Genomic DNA, 19,097 nt, shown 5'->3' with positions numbered 1-19,097 from the left:
CACTCCACGCACCACCAAAACAAACCAGCTCAAAGCCAATTTAATTCTTGCAGGATTTACCACTCCTGACCTTCCTCTACTCCCTCCAGCACCCATAAGGGCAGCGGGGAGGTGGGAGCTGCTCCAGCCTTCGTACCTCCGTGTCCTCCAACCCAGGTGGCAAAAGGGGGGATGGAGGCAGAGACATTTCCCTCCCCTTGGAGCTTTTCCCCCTCCTTTCCTCTCTCCCAGCTTTTTTGCACCGTCCTTAAGTGACTCCCACCCGCTCACACTCCTTTTTGGATCAAACCAGCTGCTTCAGTAAATTCCACCAAGAAAAAAAACCCAACAGGGGAGCGTGGGCAGCAGGGATGGCATCAGCTCAAAAACGTCCCCCCCGAGGGCATCAGCTGATGCTGCCCATCAGCATCTTCACCCACACAGAGAAGTGACACAGACGTTTTTTAAGTGACAGATCCCATCTGCCTTCCCCACAAAGAAACGTTTGCCAGCTCCCCGGCCAGGGCTTCTTCCCCAGTTGAAAGCTTCAGTTCCTTTTCCAGAACAAGTGTTTAAAAAAACCCCCCAAACATAGGGCCAAAGCTATCGCCATCAATCACAGCTGGTGCCAGGTGACTCAGACAAAACAATTTCTGGGCTCAACAGCAGGGGGGTGATGCCGGATTTCCCCCCCTCGACATCATAATTGCAGAGAACCTGGCAGGAAAGAGCAAGCAGAGCTGGGGAACAACAGAGGCGATGGTTTGTACCTGATGAAGACGGCGGTTTCTCTCCCCTTCGGCAGCGCTTGTGTGGTTTCAGGGCAGCGAGTTGGTGAGAGCAGGGGCTCCAGGCAGGAGGAGCAGCCTGGGGAGATGCGTGCGTCTGCACAGGGGCGTGTTTGCATGTGCAAGGCTGCGTACGGGGCTCTCGGGGCCCCCCTAATCCTGATCCCCCCACAAGGTGCTGCTGCAGGAGCCCCAGAAGCAGCGGTGGGTGGTAGGGACAAACCCAACCTGGATGGTGGGTGAAGAAACCTCGCTGCATCCCCCGCGAGGGCAGCGATGGTGCGGCTCTGTGGAAGGGCAGGCGTCAGGGCTGCTGCCAACGGCCCCTTCCCAGTGCTCCCAGTCCATCCATCCACAAGCATCCCAGTTCAGGTGGCTGTTTTCACGCAGCAGGGACAGGAGGCAATGCAATACAATGCAGTCCCACCGAGCTTTTCAGCTTGCTCTGAGCTGGGGAAGCCCTGGTTTTGGAGGTTTATGTTATAAGGAGAGGCTCTTATCTCTTCCCCATCACCCCAGATGTGGCAGCTGTGGCTGAGACTTCCAGCCGTCCCCGTATCCCGTGTCCGCCGTCCCCCTCCCTTGCTCAGCAACACAGGTTTCGGGTGTTTGCCCTCCTTGGGCTCTGGGCCAGGCACTGCTTCGTGGCGAGCTCACTTACTGGGGTTTTAGTTTTGGATTTAATTCCCCCACCTCCTTTTTCCTTTTGAACCCTAACGCTCTCACCGCTGCGCTTCCTCTCTTGCCTTTGCAGTGCTGCTGCGAGCACTGTGCCATGAGCATCCGTCTCCTCCGCTGCCCATCACTCCCTGCCCCGCATGAGCCACCTCCTGGGTCAGCTGTGCTGCGCCTGGGGTGAAAGCACGACCTGAGGATGGGGATGGTCCAGGAGGAAGATTGAGGGGGACGCTGGCATGGGCAGAAATCCCAAAGGCATCTCCCCTGGGGGCTGGATGGGGGCCCTGGTGCACCCTGGAGCCACGGAAGGGTGAGGCAGGTGCAGGGGCAAGCGCTGCCAGGCAGAAAGGGACAGGCCCAGCGTGCGCGAGGGCGTGCGCGCACAAGCAGGCTGATCTGGTACAGAAGGAGGCTCTTTCCAGCCCTCCCCATTAGCAAACTTGCTTGAGAACACCACACAACGGAGCCCAGCTAATGTCATTCTTAATTTGAGCAGGAGATGGTCGTTTCACAACAACGTCAGCACCGGCTCCCGCATCCCCCCGCTGAGGGCCTGATCCTGGCCCGTCCCCGAGCGTCTCTGCTAGCCACAGCCCAGCTTGCAGCCCCTGGCTCAGAGCTGGGTGGCTTCTTTCTGGCAGATCCACTGCAATCCTGAGCTGCAGCTGTCAGAGCTGATCCTGTCCTCCCTGACCGCCCCGCAGGCTCTGCTTCTACCCCAGGGGCTCAGCTGGAACCTGCGGGTGCCGGAGGGAGCCCACGCCACGGCACGAGGCTCCCTCGGGTGACGGCGGGGGTGCCCACCCCGACACCCATCCCTCCCCAAAGCGCTCACCGGCTCCGGTCCAGGCGGGAGCCGTTCAGCCAGGTCCAGCCTTTCTCAGGAGAGGTGTTGGAGAGGCCGATCCAGAAGTAGCTGCTGGGTTTCTGTACCGTTTCCTTTACAAAACCCTATATCGGGGAGAGGGCAGGTGGTGACGCCGATGTGCCACGGATCGCCATCCCAAAACAGGCTCCAGCCCATTCCCGCGCAGCCCCATCCCAGGACCGAGCCCCACCGGTGTCCCCCACGCTCTGACGCTGGCAAAGGCGCCCAGAGGCTCGGGCACAGGGGTGGGTGCTGACCCCAGATTTCTGGGCAAGCCCTTAACCCTTCCCCAGGTGCCAGCAGCCCCTCGGGTGCAGCCCTGGGACCCCTCCCACATCCCCAGTGCCATCGGTCCCTTTACCAGCTCAGCCTGGTCCCCCAGCATCAGCAGCTCGGCACTCCGATTCACACAGTCCTCCCGGCTCTCGCTCCAAGGCTTGACCCCGTTGGCAACCCAATAGCACTTGGTCCTGTGCAGTGTCCAGCCCACGGGGCAGAGCTTGCACCCCTCACCCTCTGAAAGACAGTCAGTGCCACGTTCAGCCACCAAGAAGCCACTTGTCCCCTGCGCACCCGAAGAAGAAGTGTTTTAAGTCCTGTTTGCTCCCCAGGAACACGGGGATGCCCTGAGCTTCGCTTGGTTCTCCAACCTAGAGATGCTACCAGTTTTTGGGAAAGCTGATGGTGCGGAGACGCGTCGTGGCCGGCGCAGTTACCTTGCAGCTTTGACGAGCAGAGACGTTTCCTCAGTTCCGAGGTGATGCTCTCCAGGTTGGTGCTGCCATCTCCTACGTTCCCGTTCCCACTCCCATTTTTGCAGGTGCCTGGGTTCTCCGGCTGCTGGTGGAGAACTGCAAGGGAAGGATGGAGCAGGGGAAAGGAACTGGCTCCCCCAGGCACAATGCCCGCTGAGATCTACCCGCACGTGGCCCCAGCAAGCTGCAGGGAAGTGCCTGGGATGGATCCTGACACCATGCGGGTGCTCAGAGCCCTCCAGCCCTCCCCTCATCCTTCCCGTTATCTCAGCTCACCTTGAGCCTTGATCTGAGCATCTCACGGGGGGTGAGAATTGGCCTCAGGGTCCCAACCCAGAGCAGACCCCAGACCGTCTTCTTTTGGGGTACAGGGTCACCGCCTCTGAGCTCACCCCGCGGCTTGGAACTGCCTCCACCCACTGCTGCTTTGCACTGGCAACAGGATGCGGCCCCTCCACCCCCCGCATACGAGGTACGGAGGCATCAAACGGGACGGCTGCAGAAAGCCCCGTAGCGTCTGGCCGCTACGGAAGTGGCCTCTTCTGCAAAACAAGCCGTGCTAGCCTTTGTGCAGCCCAGAGCGGCCCGACGCAAGGGTGAAGGGCTCTTCATCACTTTCTGACTACCCCTTGCAGCACAGCGTGCCCACAGACACCTGCAGCGCACATGAACAGCTCGCAGCAGCTTTATTTTGCGGTCTCTCCGGTGCTGGGCTCACACCAAGTTCAAACAATCATCCCCAGATCGCTGCTGGCCCCAGATCCACCCTACAGTGGGGACAGCAGATCCCTACAAAGCCCCTGCACCCCAGCTCGCAGCTTGCACCCAAAGCTGCTCCCACATCCTGAGAGCATCACCTGCGTTTTGCAGCTCTTGGCCCCGGGGAGGGCATGGTGCTCAGGGAAGCTCGAGCCTGATCCCTTCGCTCCTTCCTCCATAGCCCTGTGCCAAAAGCTTGGCAGATCCATCCCCACAGCCCAAATCCACAGCCGAGTCCCTCCCCAGCACAAGATCCCTTGGATCTCCCTCCCTTTGGAGGATCTCCTCCCCAAGATCCGTCAGACATTTGAGTCTCCCCTCCACCTGCTTGGCGTGGTTTGGGGGTGCTGTGGGTCAGGGCAGCATCAGATGCCACCAGCAACATCACACTGGGCACAAGACTAATTTTGGCAGGGCTCCGTGTGACTCTGAGCTTGGCCACGGGGTGTCAAATTCTGACCCTGCCAAAGCTGAGAAGTTTCCAGTGGTTTCCCCTCGCCAGTCAACCGACACAGTCAACATCTCCTCCACTCATCAGCTCTAAGAAATTCTGATAAAAACCTGCTTCCTCGCACCTGGCACTGATGTGCGTTAGCCAACGCAGATCAAAAAACCCAGATTTGCCTCCTACACAAGCACCTGGGCCAGCACCCCAGGAGCAGGGACCCCCTCCCCGCTCTTTGGATGGTCCCCCCTTCGGATTGTCCTTTGGTTGTCCCCGTGCTGGCAAGCGGAGCTACTCACACGAGCATCCCATTGCCACCACTCCCACGCCGAGGAGGAGGTTCCCGGTCCAGCCGGCCCAGAGAGCGGTTCGGTGCCACCGAGGACAGCCCGATGCTGCAAGGGAAAGACTTGTTAGGAGAAAAACATTGCCCCAATCCCACGCCCAGCGAGCCAGATCTGCAGCGCAGATTTGGGCTATTTTCTCCCCAAAAGCAGCTCAGAGCCTGGCAGCCCTCCACGGTTCTGCTGCTGGTTGTTCAAAAGCTTTGGTCGATCGTCCGCATTTCACCACTGCTGCCCTCCTCCATTTCACACTGATCCTGCTGGCACTGCGGTAAAATTGCTCGTGATGAGGTTGGGTTGGTTTTACCCAGGTGTCCAAGACTCCAAGAATCGGGAATTTCCTGGATGCTGTAAGCCATTAGAAACCCAAAGGCTTAAGTCAAAGTTAGAGGTGGGCCCAGATGGGAGATGTGCCCCACCACGGCATCCTTCCTCCGCACCAGGGCAAAACTAACTGCTGAACCTGGACGGACCAAGGTCTCCAAGGAGACTTCATCTGACCAAGGAGGATGACCTCCATCCTCCCCAAGGAAGCAGACACCCTCCCTGCAGAGCTCAAGGCCAGGCAAAGCCCATCCATCCTCAGCTTTTGTTTCTCAAGAGGGAGGCAGGACGATGCTTCTGGACAAAGCCAGAGCTCCCCTGGACCAGCAAAGGTGGATTGGTGATTGAGGTTCATCATCAGCCTCAGAATAAAAGAGCAAAGGAGGAACATCTGATTCCACCTTAACATCAGCAGCAGGTGGGTTTTGCCCAGCCCTTTGAGATCAAAAGGGATGTGGTTGGCAGAAATCATGAATTCTTGCAGAAAACAGGGTGCAGCGTGTTGACTGAAGAGGTCCTCCCTAGGCAGAGGTCCCTTCCAGAGGAAGAAAGAGCAGGAACTAAACCTTTTGCTGTTCTTTCCGTAAGCTAGAAACCACAACTGGAGTCAGCAGACAAAGAGCATGAATCGCCACAGCAAAGCAGCAGAGGAAGGAAAAAAGGCAGGGATGTGAAACACCACTACAAGTGCAGGAAAGACGGACCAGGAGGATCCAGACTTGGATCAGGCCATCTAAAGATGCCAGCTGCCCTTAAGCATCACAGGTCTCCTAAGAGCAGCTGAATTCGGGCAGGTTTGGAGCCTTTGCTGGCTGGGTGCAGGGGGATTTCTTCTTCCATCATGCCAGAACAAGAATGGGCCCTTGGGATGGGTTTTAGGAACGAGTCCCTGAAAATGCACTTGCTGCGGTGGCCGAGCCCTGCCTGACAAGCTTCAGGAGCTCAGTTGTCGGAGTTCAGCCTCACCACGCGAGGACGACGTTCAAACGGCCACGCTGGGGGCAGCTAGGGCTTAAAAATAACGGTGCAAAACGGAGCCTTGACCTTGGCAGGGCTGCAGCCAAAGCAGCCGCACAAGGAAGGATGAGGGGGGTGTAAAGGGGGCAACGCCATCCCCAAGGGCGGCTGCAGGCAGAAAAGAAGCCATGGTATTTAACCCCACGGCAGCAAGCGTGAACGCAAGCCCACTTGGTTTCCACGGTGGAGGAATCCCATTTAATTGAGCCACGGCAGGACTCCGGGCACGGAGTGAAACGGTGAACCCCGTTTCAAAGAAACCCTACAGCCGTTTCAAGACAAAACTACCAAAGGGATCCCAAGCAGCAGCTGGGATCCCCCCTTATCACACCACCCCAGCCACGGGCCCCTTCCCCTGCCTGCACCACCCGGAGCCTGGGAGTCTCCCAACACAGCCACAGCCCCCCCCAAAAATAAAAGGCCCCCAGACCCATGATGCACTTACTGCCAGGCTGAGGAAGCGACTGCAGTCTCCTGCAGCGTTTCCCGGGACCAATATCCAGGTCAGCATAAATAATTTCCCCAGCCATAGTGGGAGAGGTGAAAGGACCACCAGCCGCGCCTCTGACTTCAACGGCGGCAATCCAGCAGTCGGCAAGTCTGGTTTTTCTGAGGTTTTTCACTCCCCCAGCTCAGCTTTGCAAGCTCCTCGCCAAGCTAGAGGTCAGCGAGGAGAAGCGTGAGCCTCTGAACGCTCGTCAAGCGGAGCAAGATTGCAAAAGAGCACATTCGATGCACTGGCCAGCCTGAAAATGAAACTTTACGTAGCTTCCGCTGAATTAAGCCAGGGAAAATGAGTTCGCATCACGGGAAGTAACATCTGATAGCAGCAAGAAGCCTTTTCTATTCAAAGGCGAGCCATATTCTTCCAAGGTACCAAACGAAATCTCCCGAAACAAGACACCCTTAATAATAAAAAAAAGCCCAAACAAACCCAAGATTTGTGGTTCTGCAAATAGGCAGTTCCGGACTTCGCTCCCCTCTGTCCAAATTGGTTGTTTTGCCTGAAAAAATAAGGTGTCATTGCACGAATGATGCAGAGACTCCACCATCTCCCAGAATATTCCCAGTAGGATCATAAGAATTGCGATTTTTATGAAATAAAATAAAACCAGATCCCTTCCACCCTTATCTCCTCCTCCCTTTAGCTACTTGAAAGGTGTTTTCTAACCTTAGTCACTGCTTCTCCCCACCCAAACCCATTCCGGCATCGCCACCTTCTCCCTGTTACCGATTTCTCTGTAATCCCACTGGTTTTTCAGCCCGGGTTTGAAGCACGCCGCCATTTCGCTGCTCTGCAGAGCAAGCAGCTGCCAAAAAGCCTGGGAGACTCTTTGGAAGCAAGGGGTTAGAAATGAGCCCTTCAAGGGGAAAGGAGGGAAAATGTTCCAAACAGCTCAAGAAATCTCTTTGGTTTTCCTTCGTTCCTCGTTTCCAAGTCACTTCCAAGAGACTGTCAGCATCTCCCTTTGGAAACCGGGATAGGACTAATTAATCTATCCACCCAAGGGCACTGAATCCACCCAAGGGCACTGAGGGAGCTGGCGGAGGTGCTCACCAAGCCACTTTCCATCATCTGTCAGCAGTCCTGGCTCACCGGGGAGGGCCCAGTTGACTGGAGGTTGGCAAATGTGACACCCATCTACAAGAAGGGCTGGAAGGAGGATCCGGGGAACTACAGGCCTGCCAGCCTGGCCTCGGTGCCGGGGAAGGTCATGGAGCAGCTCATCCCGAGTGCCATCACACGGCACGTACAGGACAACCAGGGGATCGGGCCCAGTCAGCATGGGTTTACGAAAGGCAGGTCCTGCTTGACCAACCTGATCTCCTCCTACGACAAGGTGACCCGCTTGGTGGATGAGGGGAAGGCTGTGCATGTTGTCTGCCTGGGCTTTAGTAAGGCCTTTGACGCCGTTGCCCACAGCATTCTCCCGGAGAAGCTGGCTGCTCATGGCTCTGCAGAGGGCCCTGGCCAGGCTGGGTCGTTGGGCCAGGGCCAACTGGGTGAGGTTCAACAAGGCTCAGGGCCGGGTCCTGCACTGGGGGCACAGCAACCCCAGGCACCGCTGCAGGCGTGGGGAGGAGCGGCTGGGAGCTGCCCAGGGGAAAGGGCCTGGGGGTGCTGGTCGACAGCGGCTGAACATGAGCCAACAGTGTGCCCAGGTGGCCAAGAGGGCCAGTGGCATCCTGGCTTGTATCAGGAATAGTGTGGCCAGCAGGAGCAGGGAGGCGATGGTGCCCCTGTGCTGGGCACTGGTGAGGCCGCCCCTCGAATGCTGTGCTCAGCGCTGGGCCCCTCACCCCAAGAAGGCCACGGAGGGGCTGGAGCGTGGCCAGAGCAGGGCAGTGAGGCTGGGGAAGGTGTGAGAGGACATTCTTACTGGTTTGTTTGGAAGACTTGCTCGCCTTTTGCTGCACACAGGCTGGGAAAACGCACACAAGGATCTTCCAACCCCAGCGAGGCAAAAGCCAGACCGTCAGAAGAGGAGGCAGGTGCTTCTGGACCTACCAAAGCGTCCAGAAGTTAGGTATTTATCCCCATTGAGGAGAAAGTGGTTTCCCTGGAGAGCAAAACCACTTGCAATGTGAGCACACGGGGGGCTTGATTGCAACGCAGGCCATGCCCAGGACGGTGGGAGCTGAGCGGGGGCTGTCCCAGCACGGTCTGCGCCGCGCACACATCCGATCTCGGCACCCCCACGTGCTGCCCGTCCGCAGCAGGGAGGGAAAACCCCAGCGAGATTTGTCAGGGTATTTTCTTTGGGAGAACTGAACGCAGGAGGGGCGACGGCTTCTCTACAAGCAACAAACCCTTCGGTTTAAGGTTTCACCGAGGCTTTCTGCATCCAACCTGACCACGCAGAGGCAAAGCAACAAAAAAAAGAGGTCCTAAAGAGAGCGGCTAACACTGCAAACTTTACACCTGCAGTCTCATTAAGCTAATTTTTAAATTTTGCAGCTAGGAACAGCAAACCCAGCACGCTGCTGAGCAGGATTCCTCCTCTTTACAGCAAGAGAAGGAAGGAATTAAGCAGTGCGGGGAAGCTGGATGCTCAGCCACGCTGGTTGCTCCAGAGGGACCAGTTTAACCCATTGCCTCCAGTCCAGGCTGAACTGCAGCCAGTACTGGCAGGAGCCCTGTGATGTGTGGAGGCAGAAAAAGAGTCAGGTGGGGGAAATGTGAGCTACACCGAGGCGCAGGCATTGCTAGCGCAGGCACCTGGCTGTGAGCCGCCTACCCCAGCCATCACCCTGTTCAAAGCAGCTCCACGCAGACCCTATTTCCACAAACACCCCCATCCGACACCCTGATATATTTTCTCCCCCCATCATGGCAAAGACAAACATCACTTAAAGCCACTTTTCCATCCTGGTGGATGTGGTTAACAGCATGAAACCAGAAAGGTCGCGACAAGAAGGGCAGCCTGCGATGGCAGCCACATCCACCAAGGTAATGACAGAGTTGTTGCAGTCAAAAAGCCCGAGTGACCTCATCCCAGAGGAAGAAGACACCTCAAAAACGGGGATGTGCTCCTGCATTTCCCACTCTGCACTCACCACTGCCCGTGCCTGCTCTCACGCAAGGTGTTATTGCTCTTCTGGCTGGATTGTCGTCCTTAACAAAGGCAGAGGTGTAGCGGTGCGAGCGCTGAGGTGAGTAAAGGGGGAAAAAACAATTAGGAAGAAATTAGAAAGAAATCAGGGGCGAGAGAGAGCAGAGCCTCTCCCCATGGCCGAAGCCTCAAAACCAGCGTTTCCCCAGCTCAGGAAGAACAAGCCAAAAAAGATGAGGTGGGACAGCCCCACCAGCACTCCTCTCCCCTCCCCGCTGCCACCTCAGCCCCTAACTGGGATGCTCGAGGATGGACGGACTGGGAGCACTGGGAAGGGGCCCTCCCGCACAGCGGGGGACACGGCGAGGTTTGCTCACCCACCATCCTGGGCGGGTTCGTCCCCAACGCCCACGGCTGCTTTCAGCTGCTCCTGGGGCTCCTGCCGCAGCACCTTCTTGAGGGGGTCAGGAGCTGGGGGGCCCCGAGAGCCCCCGTACGCAGGAAAGCAAGGGCTGACGGGGAGGGTGGCGCCTTCCAGCAGCGCACGGCCCGGGGGGAGCCCCAGAACCCGCCTGGCCATCGGGCAGAGCCAGCGCCGCGAGACGGGCTCCGGCAGAGAGCTCCAGCCATCCCCCTCCAGCCTCCGGCACCCCACGCGGCCGCGGCGCCAGGCAGAAGACCCCGGGGGCAGCCGTCACGTCACACACGGGTACCCCAACGCTCCCAACGCCGGGGTGGAAAGCGCAGCCGGGGCCGAGGAGGGGAACGGACAGGGCTGCCTGCAGCAGGCGCCTGCGCAACAGAAGGGACACCCAGGGCCGTCTGGCACGCTTTTGTAAAGTATAAGTTACGTTATTATAGAAATTTATATCCTTCAAGTATAACAATAGCTTAAGATTCGGAACCGAGTTCTGGGGTGGTCCCAGAAGGAGCAACCCAAGGTCCCAGCCCAGGCAGCCGCACGTCAGCTTCCACGACGTCTCCCCTTCCTGCAGGTTCACCTCCCCGAGACCTGGCAGCGAGTTGCTGCCGAGACCAGGAACAACCCGGACCGGCCGCAGGGATGTCCTTCGCTCAGCGCTCCTCTGTGCTGGTGGAAGAGCAGAAGCTGTGAGGCTGCAGCAAGGGGAAGGTCCTTTCTCCATCAGCTCTGTCCCATCAGAGCTTGGGGCTTGCTGCAGAGATACGGCCGGGGCTGTGAGCAGCTCGAACTCGCGAGATCACGGTCGTTCAAATACACACACTCTCCTCGGCCACCTACGAGGAACCTGCAACAAGAAGGAACGACACCGCTGGTACCGTCGGGTCAGCAGCTGTCCCCTCACGCACCAGGAGACAAGTGCTGCCTGCAAGGGACGGGCCCGGCCCACACGTCCCACCAGGCCCCTGCCCGGCCCACCGCAGGACGGTCGCCCCACGGCCCCGGCTCGCGACGGGACTCACGTTTGGTTGAAGCTGCTGCCATCCACCCACTCCAGGCGCTCGCCGCGTCTCCGCAGCCCAAGCCAGTAAGCAACGTTGCCCTTGAGGCGCCAGAGCAGCTCCTGGGCAGGAAAGAGAGAAGCCAACAGTCAGGAGCTGCTGCCAGCCCCACGCCAGTCACTGCCCCAGCCCCACGCGGGTCCCTGCCGGCCTCGCAGCCGGCCCCGGCCCCGCACCGCTGCCACCGGCTGTGGGGTGCCAGCAGCTCCCACCCAACGCCTGCTCCAACGAGCTCCAGAGGCTTCTGCAGGAGCTCCCCAGCCCCACCAGTGCTGCTGTTCCTGCTCTGCCCCATCTCTGCCCCGCTCGGGCTCCGGCCGAGCACCGCGCACGGGGAGACGCGCCCTGGCCTCCACGCCGCACCCCCTCCCTCCCTCCCTCCCTCCAAGGCCCCGCGGCAGAACTGCATCTCTCTCCCTACAACCACCTCTCGCCTGCCCAGCGCCAACCCCAGGGCCTGCACCCAACCCACAAACCCCCCCTTCGCCCCCACGCAGCCACAACAGCCCCGCACTCACCATTTCCCAGCCCCTCTTGAGCACGGCCAGCGAGGCCCCGAGCGAGGAGCACCGCTCCTGGCTCCACTCCCAGCTCCCCTCCTCACGCGACAGGTAGCAGCACACCGTGCGGTACCCGACCCAGTCCCACGGACAGCCCGGCACCGGAGCCGCAGGCGCATCTGCATTCCCTCCACGCCGTCCTGCTGGAGAGGGAAGGGGAGAAGGGGAGAAGGTCAGAGGCTTCCGCTCCACGGGGAGCGGGGCACGCAGCTCCCTGGCGCAGGGAAGGAGGCAGCCCCGCGCTCCCCCCACGGGGAGCCCCAGTTTGCTGCCAGGGACCCTGGCACACGCAGCTCTGCGCCGAGGGGCCGGACGGAGGCAGCCGCTCCTCCCTTACCTGACTGTACAGCAAGGGCCGCGGCCAAAGCCAGCACCAGAGCCACGAGCACAGCCAGCACCAGGGCGCACACTCGATGGCGCGCGCACCGCTCGCCTAGGGGAGGGAAAAGCCGCTGGCGGTGAGGACGGTGCTGTCCCAGAGCAGGCACGGCCCTCGCATCCCCGCCACCCCCAGCACCACGAGCTGCCCAGGGAACGCAGGAGGCACCCCCCAGCCCCTTTGCCCCCGCACACACGCCGCTGGCCGCGAGAAAGCCAAGGGACAGTCCCCCAGACCGGGGACGAGGCTCTCACACCCCAGACGTGGGGGGACAACCTGCAGCAGGAGAGCTGCCGAGGAGCTGGGGAGGCGGGGGGTGTCTGCTACAGACCACTGCCTGGGGACCGAGCAGAATGCGAGCCCTTTCCAGACAGCTGGAAGAAGCCTCACGCTTGCCAGCCCCAGTCCGCGGGGGCTGACACTGCCACCGGGACGCTGGCCGCTCCCTGCAGGCCACAGGGCTGGCCCTGCACTCACCCACAAGTCTCCCGTCTGTCCTGCTGTCCTGATGTCCAGGCACCTCGGGGGGGGGACGACGTCCCTATGCCAATGGGACCCAGGGGCTCCTCCACATTCCCATCAGTGGAGCAGAATCCGTTCCTCTCCTCTCCTCCCATGGCACACGGAAAAGTGGAAGCTCTTTGCTTGTCGCACACGGGATCTTCTCCCCAAGGCATCACAACTGCTGGCAAAGCCTGTTTCAAGCCAGGCTTAGGCACAGTTTTACCTCCACAGCTGGTATCAGCGTATCAGGAGATCACAGAGAACACGATGATGATGCAGAGCCACCCCCCCCCCCCCCAATTCCAGCAGCCGAGGCCGCTGCCAGTTTTCCAGGCCGTTTCCCTGCTTGTGCGGGGCGACTGTCCCCGCTCCCCACTCCCCCAGGCTGTTTTTCCCCCTTTTTGGGGAGGAAGGGGTGCTCTACGCAACGTGGCCGTTCCTAGGAGAATCACCCCGGGCTGGGGCCACCCGTCAGCTCCCCTACTGCCAGCTGAAGGACGGGCAAGGAGAGGGAAGGAAAGGGAAGCCTCCACAGGGCCCCTTCTGTCCTACAGAGAGGAACCAGACCCAGCCGCAGCTGAAGGGGCACAGGCTCCTGAGCCTGCCCGTCCCAACGCCCGGGGCCTTCCCGCTGCTGGCACAGGAGAGGGACGGCCCGGGCTGAGCCCCCTCAAGGGATCAAACTGTTCACCCCGGGAGTGCTGGGGGCAAGGCGGCTCTTCCCACGCCGCGGCCCGTAGCGGCTCGCAACGCCGACGCGTCACGGCAGGGTGAGCACACCACGGGAAAGAGAGGCTATAAATAGACACTACTTCACCAGCGCTAGCGGGGAGCGGAACCGCCATCGACCCCGGAGAGAGGGAGAGAGGGAGGGCACCAGGGCCTGGCTTCTACCCAAAACCTACCGGCCATCTACGGAAAAAGGGTCTCGGCCCCGAGGAATCAATGGGATGGGACGGTGAGGAGGGGATTAGAAATGGGACGGGCCGCTGTCTCCCATTCGCTGACTCGCCCGCCACTCCTCGACTCTGCACGCTGATTGGCCAGGGGCGGGCTACTTCAGGAACGGCCCCGCCCGGTCATTCTCAGCCGCCCGGCGTTTGCGAGGGCAGCGGCAGCGCCCGCAGCCCCCCGAGGCCGCGGAGCCCCCGGCGCGGCCGTAGCGCAGGTAGGGCCCTGCCGTGGGTGCTGCGGGGCAGGGGGGAGCTGTGGGGAAGGGAGCCTGGCGGGCTCGCCCGCCCCGTGCCCCCCCGTTTTCGCCCGCCTCTGGGGCCGGGGAGGCAGCGGGTGCTTGTGGCCTCCTGCTTCCCGCCGTCCCCTCAGCGGGCGTTGGGACGGGCGGGCTCGGGAGGAGCCTGTTCCCATGCGCTGTGCCTGGGTCTGGTTCCTCTCCGGGGGGCAGAAGGGGCCCCGTGGAGGCTTTGCCCGCCCGCGTTTTCCTGCCGCCCCCCAGCCCGGGGTGATTCCCGCGGGAATGGCGGCGTTGTCTCGGTGCCCCGCTCGGCAGCCCGCGCTGCTGCCCGGAGCTCTGCCGCCGGGGCTCGGGCTCGCTGTGGCAGGGCTGCACCGCTCCCTCGGGCCCGGGGCTCCCTAGGGCTGCGCTGGGCTCCTGGGAGGGCCTCGTCCTGCCCGGGCTTTCCCGGGCCGTGGGGTCTCCTGCGGGACCCCCCTCCTCCACAGCCCCCCCCCTCTGCGGGCGATGCTGCTCCCTTCCCCTCTGCTGTTGAGGAGGGGAGCCGCTTTGGTTTTCCCTGGCAGGGAGCCGTGCTCTTGTCTCAGGAAAGAACCACAAGGAAAGGGTTCTGGAAGCCCTTTGCAGCAGCTCCGGGGTTAACAGTCCTGTCCCCAGGGCCAAGCTGAGCCTCTTCCGCAGCTCTCCTGTGCCAGCTGGCAGCTTGCAGGAATTGGTGTTGGCACGTGCGGGTTAGGGAGCTTTGCTTTACGTTTTAATTTATGGGCTGGCTGTGCAGGGCTCTGTCATGTGAGCGGGGGCAGAATCCAAACTGCAGCCCTGCATCGGTTCCCCCCCGATCTGCCTCGCTCCCTCCCTCGCCCTGACTTCAGCCTGTCTCTGTGGAGGAGCCCCTGGGTCCCATTGGCATAGGGACGTCGTCCCCCCCCCCGAGGTGCCTGGACATCAGGACAGCAGGACAGACGGAAGAGTTGTGGGTGAGTGCAGGGCCAGCCCTGTGGCCTGCAGGGAGCGGCCAGCGTCCCGGTGGCAGTGTCAGCCCCCGCGGACTGCAAGCGTGAGGCTTCTTCCAGCTGTCTGGAAAGGGCTCGCATTCTGCTCGGTCCCCAGGCAGTGGTCTGTAGCAGACACCCCCCGCCTCCCCAGCTCCTCGGCAGCTCTCCTGCTGCAGGTTGTCCCCCCACGTCTGGGGTGTGAGAGCCTCGTCCCCGGTCTGGGGGACTGTCCCTTGGCTTTCTCGCGGCCAGCGGCGTGTGTGCGGGGGCAAAGGGGCTGGGGGGTGCCTCCTGCGTTCCCTGGGCAGCTCGTGGTGCTGGGGGTGGCGGGGATGCGAGGGCCGTGCCTGCTCTGGGACAGCACCGTCCTCACCGCCAGCGGCTTTTCCCTCCCCTAGGCGAGCGGTGCGCGCGCCATCGAGTGTGCGCCCTGGTGCTGGCTGTGCTCGTGGCTCTGGTGCTGGCTTTGGCCGCGGCCCTTGCTGTACAGTCAGGTAAGGGAGGAGCGGCTGCCTCCGTCCGGCCCCTCGGCGCAGAGCTGCGTGTGCCAGGGTCCCTGGCAGCAAACTGGGGCTCCCCGTGGGGAGCGCGGGGCTGCCTCCTTCCCTGCGCCAGGGAGCTGCGTGCCCCGCTCCCCGTGGAGCGGAAGCCTCTGACCTTCTCCCCTTCTCCCCTTCCCTCTCCAGCAGGACGGCGTGGAGGGAATGCAGATGCGCCTGCGGCTCCGGTGCCGGGCTGTCCGTGGGACTGGGTCGGGTACCGCACGGTGTGCTGCTACCTGTCGCGTGAGGAGGGGAGCTGGGAGTGGAGCCAGGAGCGGTGCTCCTCGCTCGGGGCCTCGCTGGCCGTGCTCAAGAGGGGCTGGGAAATGGTGAGTGCGGGGCTGTTGTGGCTGCGTGGGGGCGAAGGGGGGGTTTGTGGGTTGGGTGCAGGCCCTGGGGTTGGCGCTGGGCAGGCGAGAGGTGGTTGTAGGGAGAGAGATGCAGTTCTGCCGCGGGGCCTTGGAGGGAGGGAGGGAGGGAGGGGGTGCGGCGTGGAGGCCAGGGCGCGTCTCCCCGTGCGCGGTGCTCGGCCGGAGCCCGAGCGGGGCAGAGATGGGGCAGAGCAGGAACAGCAGCACTGGTGGGGCTGGGGAGCTCCTGCAGAAGCCTCTGGAGCTCGTTGGAGCAGGCGTTGGGTGGGAGCTGCTGGCACCCCACAGCCGGTGGCAGCGGTGCGGGGCCGGGGCCGGCTGCGAGGCCGGCAGGGACCCGCGTGGGGCTGGGGCAGTGACTGGCGTGGGGCTGGCAGCAGCTCCTGACTGTTGGCTTCTCTCTTTCCTGCCCAGGAGCTGCTCTGGCGCCTCAAGGGCAACGTTGCTTACTGGCTTGGGCTGCGGAGACGCGGCGAGCGCCTGGAGTGGGTGGATGGCAGCAGCTTCAACCAAACGTGAGTCCCGTCGCGAGCCGGGGCCGTGGGGCGACCGTCCTGCGGTGGGCCGGGCAGGGGCCTGGTGGGACGTGTGGGCCGGGCCCGTCCCTTGCAGGCAGCACTTGTCTCCTGGTGCGTGAGGGGACAGCTGCTGACCCGACGGTACCAGCGGTGTCGTTCCTTCTTGTTGCAGGTTCCTCGTAGGTGGCCGAGGAGAGTGTGTGTATTTGAACGACCGTGATCTCGCGAGTTCGAGCTGCTCACAGCCCCGGCCGTATCTCTGCAGCAAGCCCCAAGCTCTGATGGGACAGAGCTGATGGAGAAAGGACCTTCCCCTTGCTGCAGCCTCACAGCTTCTGCTCTTCCACCAGCACAGAGGAGCGCTGAGCGAAGGACATCCCTGCGGCCGGTCCGGGTTGTTCCTGGTCTCGGCAGCAACTCGCTGCCAGGTCTCGGGGAGGTGAACCTGCAGGAAGGGGAGACGTCGTGGAAGCTGACGTGCGGCTGCCTGGGCTGGGACCTTGGGTTGCTCCTTCTGGGACCACCCCAGAACTCGGTTCCGAATCTTAAGCTATTGTTATACTTGAAGGATATAAATTTCTATAATAACGTAACTTATACTTTACAAAAGCGTGCCAGACGGCCCTGGGTGTCCCTTCTGTTGCGCAGGCGCCTGCTGCAGGCAGCCCTGTCCGTTCCCCTCCTCGGCCCCGGCTGCGCTTTCCACCCCGGCGTTGGGAGCGTTGGGGTACCCGTGTGTGACGTGACGGCTGCCCCCGGGGTCTTCTGCCTGGCGCCGCGGCCGCGTGGGGTGCCGGAGGCTGGAGGGGGATGGCTGGAGCTCTCTGCCGGAGCCCGTCTCGCGGCGCTGGCTCTGCCCGATGGCCAGGCGGGTTCTGGGGCTCCCCCCGGGCCGTGCGCTGCTGGAAGGCGCCACCCTCCCCGTCAGCCCTTGCTTTCCTGCGTACGGGGGCTCTCGGGGCCCCCCAGCTCCTGACCCCCTCAAGAAGGTGCTGCGGCAGGAGCCCCAGGAGCAGCTGAAAGCAGCCGTGGGCGTTGGGGACGAACCCGCCCAGGATGGTGGGTGAGCAAACCTCGCCGTGTCCCCCGCTGTGCGGGAGGGCCCCTTCCCAGTGCTCCCAGTCCGTCCATCCTCGAGCATCCCAGTTAGGGGCTGAGGTGGCAGCGGGGAGGGGAGAGGAGTGCTGGTGGGGCTGTCCCACCTCATCTTTTTTGGCTTGTTCTTCCTGAGCTGGGGAAACGCTGGTTTTGAGGCTTCGGCCATGGGGAGAGGCTCTGCTCTTGTCCCCTGATGTCCCCTCCCCTCGTCGGCAAAATGCGTTTGGGGCTGGGTTCCCCATTTGAGCAGATAAAGCCCACGCACTCGGATCCTGGAAGGAACCGGGCAGCCTTGCAGCGTGCTGAGCAAAGATGCCTGCGTGTGGCAAAGGAAGAAAGCAAGGGCAGGGCAGGAGCTAATCGGAGAGTGCTTAATTAGGCTGATGAAATAGCTGCTGCTTAGGAGGCAGGAGAAGTTGGGCACCCGTGGGTCACCGAGCTCCACAAAACCAGACAGGTTTATATATTTTCCCTTCTACCATCTTTTTTTGGGGGGGGGGAAAATAGGATGCAGGTACTGGGAGGTCATGGCTGCTGGTTCCCGCCCCCAAAAGTTTGTGGGGGAGAGAGGACATACGGGGCGGCGATGACCGGTGCGATTTGAGAAGGGGGAGAAGTGGGGCGATGCTGCCCATCGGGTCCCCAAGAGCTGCTCAAACTGGGGAAACTGAGGCACGGATGGAGGGAGAAGGGTCTGGGGGGGGCTTTTCTCGAGGCTGTGGCTCCTCGGACACCCCGGGCTGGCTGCTGTTCTGCCTCTGCCGAGCTCCAGGACTCAGCTGTGACTCCAAAAGAGGGAGCAGAGGGATTTTGGGGGACACCCAGCTCCTGCTGGTCTCTTACTGGGGTCACCCCTTTGTGCAGGGGGGTCTCACCAAGGTGCTTTGCCCCAGGACACCCTGCTTTGGCCTCTCTGGGGACAGGGGGATGCTCTCGAGCCCCCACCTTTTGTTTTTGTACCCCTTCCCCTGACCGCAGGACCCGGCACGTGAGACCCCCCCCAGGGGGGTTTTGCCCCGCGGCGGACGTGTGTCCTCGCAGGAGCCCCCCGCCGTCCCCGCTGCCTCCTCGGGGCTGAACGGCTCCCGCCTGGACCGGAGCCGGTGAGCGCTTTGGGGAGGGATGGGTGTCGGGGTGGGCACCCCCGCCGTCACCCGAGGGAGCCTCGTGCCGTGGCGTGGGCTCCCTCCGGCACCCGCAGGTTCCAGCTGAGCCCCTGGGATGGAGGCAGAGCCTGCGGGGCGGTCAGGGAGGACAGGATCGGCTCCGACAGCCGCAGCGCGGGATTGCAGTGGATCTGCCAGAAAGAAGCCGCCCAGCTCTGAGCCGGGGGGGCTGAGGCGTCACCCCCCGCTTTTCCCCCTCCTCTCGTGTTGTGCCAACAGCGGGGCAGGGAGCTGGCCCCTCATTTGCATGCTAATTTGCATATAACGAGGGTGCTGCAGGGGGGCTGGAGGTATTTGGGGGTCAGGACAAGCCACCCGCAGCGAAGACACCGGTCAAAAGCATCAAAATCCTCGATTACACCTAAAATTCACCATCACTGGATGCTCAGTGGAGAAAAAAACCGAGTCGTCGCGGGGTGAAAAACAATTCCTACAGCTCCGCGATCCGCCGGCAGCTTCATCCGGGCCGTTTACGCCGAGGTTTCGGCCGAGCAGAGGCGCAGCCGGTGCCCCGCATGTGAAAGCCGTGGCGAAAGGGGATGAAAAGTCTTTCTAAAAAAGAATAAAAAATAATTTGGGAAAAAAAAAAAAAAAATCCGCTTTTGGGGGGAAACTGAGGGAGGAGGTAGAAATCAGCTGGAGGGAAAAGGAGAATTTCTAACGGCTTTGTTGATGCCGAGAGGAGCCGAGCCCTCGCTGGAGAGAGGAGAACCCTGAAAAGGTGCCCAGGAAAACTGATTTCATGTGAAACCGGGATAATTTGGGCAACGGGGACGACC

The 19,097-nt window shown here is 61.7% G+C and overlaps 3 protein-coding genes across 10 annotated transcripts; 1 reads left to right on the top strand and 2 right to left on the bottom strand.

The window, feature by feature from the left end:
* Positions 1-1,094: 1,094 nt before the first annotated feature.
* LOC148052528 (killer cell lectin-like receptor subfamily B member 1B allele C) lies at positions 1,095-6,696 on the bottom strand. Of its 5 annotated transcripts, none has more exons than XM_087730062.1 (7): positions 6,403-6,696; positions 4,572-4,667; positions 3,030-3,164; positions 2,675-2,829; positions 2,281-2,396; positions 1,514-1,635; positions 1,095-1,228 (listed from the first exon to the last, which is right to left on the bottom strand). In XM_087730062.1, exons 1-7 carry the CDS (start codon positions 6,485-6,487, stop codon positions 1,203-1,205), a joined length of 735 nt encoding a protein of 244 aa, XP_087586188.1. In that variant the 5' UTR covers positions 6,488-6,696; the 3' UTR covers positions 1,095-1,202. The 5 variants fall into 5 exon arrangements, with proteins under 5 accessions (XP_087586188.1, XP_087586189.1, XP_087586186.1 ...); XM_087730063.1 differs by having other exon boundaries at positions 1,514-1,617; XM_087730060.1 differs by lacking the exon at positions 1,095-1,228 and having other exon boundaries at positions 1,413-1,635.
* A 3,641-nt stretch (positions 6,697-10,337) lies between these two features.
* LOC148052527 (uncharacterized) lies at positions 10,338-12,658 on the bottom strand. Its single transcript, XM_087729807.1, has 6 exons — positions 12,414-12,658; positions 12,264-12,269; positions 11,891-12,181; positions 11,512-11,696; positions 10,955-11,055; positions 10,338-10,779 (listed from the first exon to the last, which is right to left on the bottom strand). Exons 1-6 carry the CDS (start codon positions 12,607-12,609, stop codon positions 10,656-10,658), a joined length of 903 nt encoding a protein of 300 aa, XP_087585933.1. The 5' UTR covers positions 12,610-12,658; the 3' UTR covers positions 10,338-10,655.
* Positions 12,659-13,366: 708 nt separating this feature from the next.
* Positions 13,367-16,668, top strand: LOC148052526 (uncharacterized). Of its 4 annotated transcripts, none has more exons than XM_087730055.1 (6): positions 13,367-13,604; positions 14,516-14,605; positions 15,022-15,117; positions 15,310-15,494; positions 15,951-16,051; positions 16,227-16,668. In XM_087730055.1, exons 1-6 carry the CDS (start codon positions 13,382-13,384, stop codon positions 16,348-16,350), a joined length of 819 nt encoding a protein of 272 aa, XP_087586181.1. In that variant the 5' UTR covers positions 13,367-13,381; the 3' UTR covers positions 16,351-16,668. The 4 variants fall into 4 exon arrangements, with proteins under 4 accessions (XP_087586181.1, XP_087586180.1, XP_087586179.1 ...); XM_087730054.1 differs by having other exon boundaries at positions 14,501-14,605; positions 15,313-15,494; XM_087730053.1 differs by having other exon boundaries at positions 14,501-14,605.
* Positions 16,669-19,097: the final 2,429 nt, after the last annotated feature.

Source organism: Nipponia nippon, unplaced genomic scaffold (genome assembly GCF_047370975.1).
Source record: "Nipponia nippon isolate SJK-2023a ecotype South Korea unplaced genomic scaffold, ASM4737097v1 scaffold_47, whole genome shotgun sequence".
NCBI lineage: Eukaryota > Metazoa > Chordata > Aves > Pelecaniformes > Threskiornithidae > Nipponia > Nipponia nippon.
Note: the sequence above shows the minus strand (reverse complement) of the source record. Positions and strands in the feature narration are given on the sequence as shown.

What these genes read in the sequence shown, in the direction of transcription:
- LOC148052528 (XM_087730060.1), bottom strand. Translation starts at nt 6,487, where the DNA reads ATGGCTGGGGAAATTATTTATGCTGACCTGGATATTGGTCCCGGGAAA. An exon ending in GTCGCTTCCTCAGCCTGGCA is followed by an intron (nt 4,668 to 6,402) that starts GTAAGTGCATCA and finishes TTTCCCTTGCAG; the next exon opens with CATCGGGCTGTCCTCGGTGG. An exon ending in TCCCGCCTGGACCGGAGCCG is followed by an intron (nt 1,636 to 2,280) that starts GTGAGCGCTTTG and finishes CCCCATCCTCAG; the next exon opens with GTCGTGCTTTCACCCCAGGC.
- LOC148052527 (XM_087729807.1), bottom strand. Translation starts at nt 12,609, where the DNA reads ATGCCTTGGGGAGAAGATCCCGTGTGCGACAAGCAAAGAGCTTCCACT. An exon ending in TCAAGAGGGGCTGGGAAATG is followed by an intron (nt 11,056 to 11,511) that starts GTGAGTGCGGGG and finishes TTTCCTGCCCAG; the next exon opens with GAGCTGCTCTGGCGCCTCAA. An exon ending in GGCAGCAGCTTCAACCAAAC is followed by an intron (nt 10,780 to 10,954) that starts GTGAGTCCCGTC and finishes TTCTTGTTGCAG; the next exon opens with GTTCCTCGTAGGTGGCCGAG.
- LOC148052526 (XM_087730053.1), top strand. Translation starts at nt 13,382, where the DNA reads ATGGGATGGGACGGTGAGGAGGGGATTAGAAATGGGACGGGCCGCTGT. An exon ending in GACAGACGGAAGAGTTGTGG is followed by an intron (nt 14,606 to 15,021) that starts GTGAGTGCAGGG and finishes TCCCTCCCCTAG; the next exon opens with GCGAGCGGTGCGCGCGCCAT. An exon ending in GGCAGCAGCTTCAACCAAAC is followed by an intron (nt 16,052 to 16,226) that starts GTGAGTCCCGTC and finishes TTCTTGTTGCAG; the next exon opens with GTTCCTCGTAGGTGGCCGAG.